General features: G+C 46.4%; 1 protein-coding gene across 1 annotated transcript; it reads left to right on the top strand.

Annotated features, from left to right (window-relative positions):
• Nucleotides 1–1,414: 1,414 nt before the first annotated feature.
• Nucleotides 1,415–2,472, top strand: LOC116764250 (non-histone chromosomal protein HMG-14-like). Its single transcript, XM_032652676.1, has one exon. The coding sequence runs from the start codon at nt 1,415–1,417 to the stop codon at nt 1,718–1,720; it is 306 nt and encodes a 101-aa protein (XP_032508567.1). The 3' UTR covers nt 1,721–2,472.
• Nucleotides 2,473–3,642: the final 1,170 nt, after the last annotated feature.

Here is a 3,642-nt window from a genome sequence, read left to right as displayed (position 1 = left end):
GGAAGAAGCTGTTGTTGGAGGTCAAAGAGAAGCTCAGAAGCTTTAAGGATTCTGTCAGGTAGGCTTGCCCTTGAGGGGCTCCTGGGGCAGCCAGACTGCCTACCTGATCCCCTGGGTCTCAAAGTTTAACCTGTGTTGGAGAAGGTCTGCCCTGCCCCAGGTTCCTATCAGGCTTTTCTGCCTTTCACTTTGCTTCTGCCAGCTTTTCTGAAAGCCAGGTCAGGAAGGCAAGACTTAGTCCCTGCCTTGTTCAGAGAGGAATTCCTGGAACAATGTGGTTCTGCAAGCTGCCCCTGACCTTGGTGTTCCTGAAGCCATGGCACGGCTCCACTTCCCCAGGTCCTGAATCTTGATGCCTACAGTTACAATGGATCTGTTGTGTCCTTTCACAGACTTGATCTTGGATTTTCAGTCTCCACCTGGCACAGTGGAGATGAGGATGGCAGCTCTGACCTACTTCCTGTAGTCTCTGTGGGCTTCCTGACAGTTCTTTCTTCCCGGGGCTTGGTTCTCTTTAATATCAGCCATGCACTCTGGACATAGAATCCCATGTCCAGATGGGAGCAAATGTACCTCTCCACTGATTGCCTTAATGCTTCCAGGCTGGTTCTTGCATAATGTCATCCACCTCTCACTCCATGAATTTCAGAGAAACTTCAATCTTTATTGCTAGAAAATATTTTCTGGGAAACACATGTAAGACTATTGCTTTATTGACCTTCTTGAATTCTTAAGGGCATGGCCTAAGGCAAGCTGGGACCACAGCTTTCCGAATTGGCAGGTAGGCTAGTGAGCAAGGGCCAGGCAATGGCCTGTGAGAGGGACACAGGATGGGGTTTGGAGACAGTGTCCTACGTGAGAGTTTGGATCAGGGACAAGGGTCAAAGGCAGACTCTAAAGGATGTAGCCAGCTCTGTTATGGTTATGGCCTTTGTTGGTGCCAGGTAGGAGATATTCCAAGGTATGATTAGACAGGAGGTAAGGGAAGAGAAGTCTGCCTACATGTGGCCAAGCTCTAGAAGGCTCATTTATTAGAGCAGGATCCAGGTCCAGGGAAGGATGGATGGCTAAAGAGAGATGGAAAACCAGGGCCCTAGTCACTAGCTAAGGTTCAGAGCCATGACAGGCATTTAACGACTTCTTTAAAACATCTTACAGGCGGTGGGCCCAGCAGCCAATGTGCGGGGGCGGTGGGGGGGCGGCCCGGACGACGGGGAGGGGGAGCCCGCGGCTGGGGGACGCGGTGGGGAGGAGGAGGCGGGCTCCCGATCCGGTTCCATCCGGTTCTTCCACCGCCCCCGCCGCGGGTCCCAGCAGCTCGGGCGGCGGCAGGAGCCAGGCAGCCCAGCTTCGCGAAGGCTCTCGGCGCGCCGCGGCCCGCAGGCACCTGGCACGCGCCCGCCCCGCCGCTACGATGCACAAGAGGAAGGTGAGCTCCGCCGAGGGGGCGGCGCAGGAGGAGCCCAAGAGGAGATCGGCGAGGTTGTCAGCTAAACCGGCTCCTCCAAAAGTGGAAACGAAGCCAAAAAAGGCGCCAGGAAAGGATAAATATTCCAACAAAAAAGTGCAAACAAAAGGGAAAAGGGGAGCAAAGGGAAAACAGGCCGAAGTGGCTAACCAAGAGACTGAAGAAGACTCATCTGCAGAAAATGGCGAAACTAAAAATGAGGAGAGCCCAGCTTCTGATGAAGCAGGAGAGAAAGAAGCCAAGTCTGAGTAAAATCACACACCTGGTCCGATCAGTGGTCCCTGTTTCCCTTCTTGTACAATCCAGAGGAATATTTTTATCAACTCTTTTGTAGATGCAGGTTTTTTAGTAGCTCTAGAAACATTTTTAAAAAGGAAGGAATCCCACCTCATCCCATTTTTTAAGTATAAATGCTTTTTTTCAGAGGTGAAATCATTTGCTGGTTGTTTATTTTTTGGTACAACCAGAAAATAGTGGGATATTGAATATGGGAGGCTTTGATTGCCTTGGGTGTCAGCTTAACATTCCACAGATGGAGGGTAGCTTTTGTATCCTATAATACAAAGCATACTAAATGGCAGTTTGGAGTCAGTTGTGCATTTAATGTCTTAAACACTTTAAATTACTTCTCTTCCCACGTTGTTTTTGGTAGAATTGTTTCCTAAAGCAAACCACTCACCTCTTGATCTTGGCTCTCCTGGGCAGAATTTTGTGCACTCCGTAACATCTTTGGTCGTGGTAGTCCAGTTCTTCTAGTAACTGTTAATGTGCTGTCAACGATTGACAATTTGCGTATGTAGTGTATGTGATATTAAATTGTGAATTAGTGGGACTTACGATGTAACAGCATATCAATATTTGAAGATATTGGTACTTGATATCCTGTGAAGGAAAATTTGCCCCCAAATTTTAAGCTGGAAAGTCACTGGAATAACTGTTCAGAAAAGAATCACAACTACATGATTTTTAAGGTTTTTGGTACGTATGTTGAGAATTGTGCACAAATTGAAATGTCTGTGTACTGATCCTCAAAACAACCAATAAAATTTCAATTATGAAAGAAACAAAACAAAACAAAAAAACATCTTACAGCATCAGGCAAATGTGTGTCCAATGCTGAAAGCCTTGAGTACCAGCCTATATATCTTCCCCAGATACCTTCTCCTGGTAATTTATCTATTCACCTTCCACTCATGACTGTGACTCAGTCACCGCTTCTTCTAATCTGTTCAAACATTCTAACTGCTTTCAGCTTTGCTCAACACTAACACCCCACTCTACCTTTTGCTTCTTATCTCTGGATATAATGCTTACCCTAGGGATGTTTCATGTGTCCAAAAACCGTTATTTTTCCCTCAAATATGCTGCTCCTCCAGTCTTCCCTGTCTCACTGGCACCATCAACCTCCATTTTCTCAAGCTAGAAACCTGAAGGAAATCATAAACTCCTTTCACGTCTCCATCTACCATGTTCATATATCACTGTAGTGGCTATCTCATCTCTGTTCCACCATGGAATAGACCTTGGGCTGTGGTGGACACCACCCGTGATTACCAATATCAAATTCTTCTTTTCTGGGCATATGAGAGACTACACTTACCATCCCAATTCCAGTTAAGTGCAGCCATACAACTAGTTTGGTCCAGTGAAATGTGAATGAAAATTCACATATTATTTCTGGGCTAAAGTAGTGAAAAACTCTCAATTCTCTTTGCCTGAAATAGCTCTTGTCCTGTTGTGAATGCAGAGGTCTTCTGTTGAGATGCTGAGTCACCAAATCAAAGAAGCCTATCTAACCGAGGCATCTCAGGAGGGTGACTGCTTTGGTGAGCTGCTTGAATCTGCAGAAGATGCTGCACAACTGACAAACTTTTGCAGTAAGTCACTGAGCTGTGGGGATCATTTGTTAACTGAAGCATTATCCAGCTTATCCTAATACAATCACTAAGGCCCACTGATTTTACCATCTCATATTCCTTTCCCCTCTAGTCCCTCTGCTGCTCTAGCTCAGGACCTCAACATTTCCTACCAGAACTATTGGAAAAGCTTAAAACTTGTCTCCTTGCTTCCAGTTTGGCAACCCTCAGACTCATCCTTCCAACAGACACCAGAGTGGACTTCGTGTAACTCAAATCCAACCATGTGTTTTGGGTTACTCTGTTTCATTGGCTCCC

The sequence above is a fragment of the Phocoena sinus genome, chromosome 13 (genome assembly GCF_008692025.1).
Source record: "Phocoena sinus isolate mPhoSin1 chromosome 13, mPhoSin1.pri, whole genome shotgun sequence".
Lineage (NCBI taxonomy): Eukaryota > Metazoa > Chordata > Mammalia > Artiodactyla > Phocoenidae > Phocoena > Phocoena sinus.
This window is presented reverse-complemented; position numbering and strand designations above follow the sequence as displayed.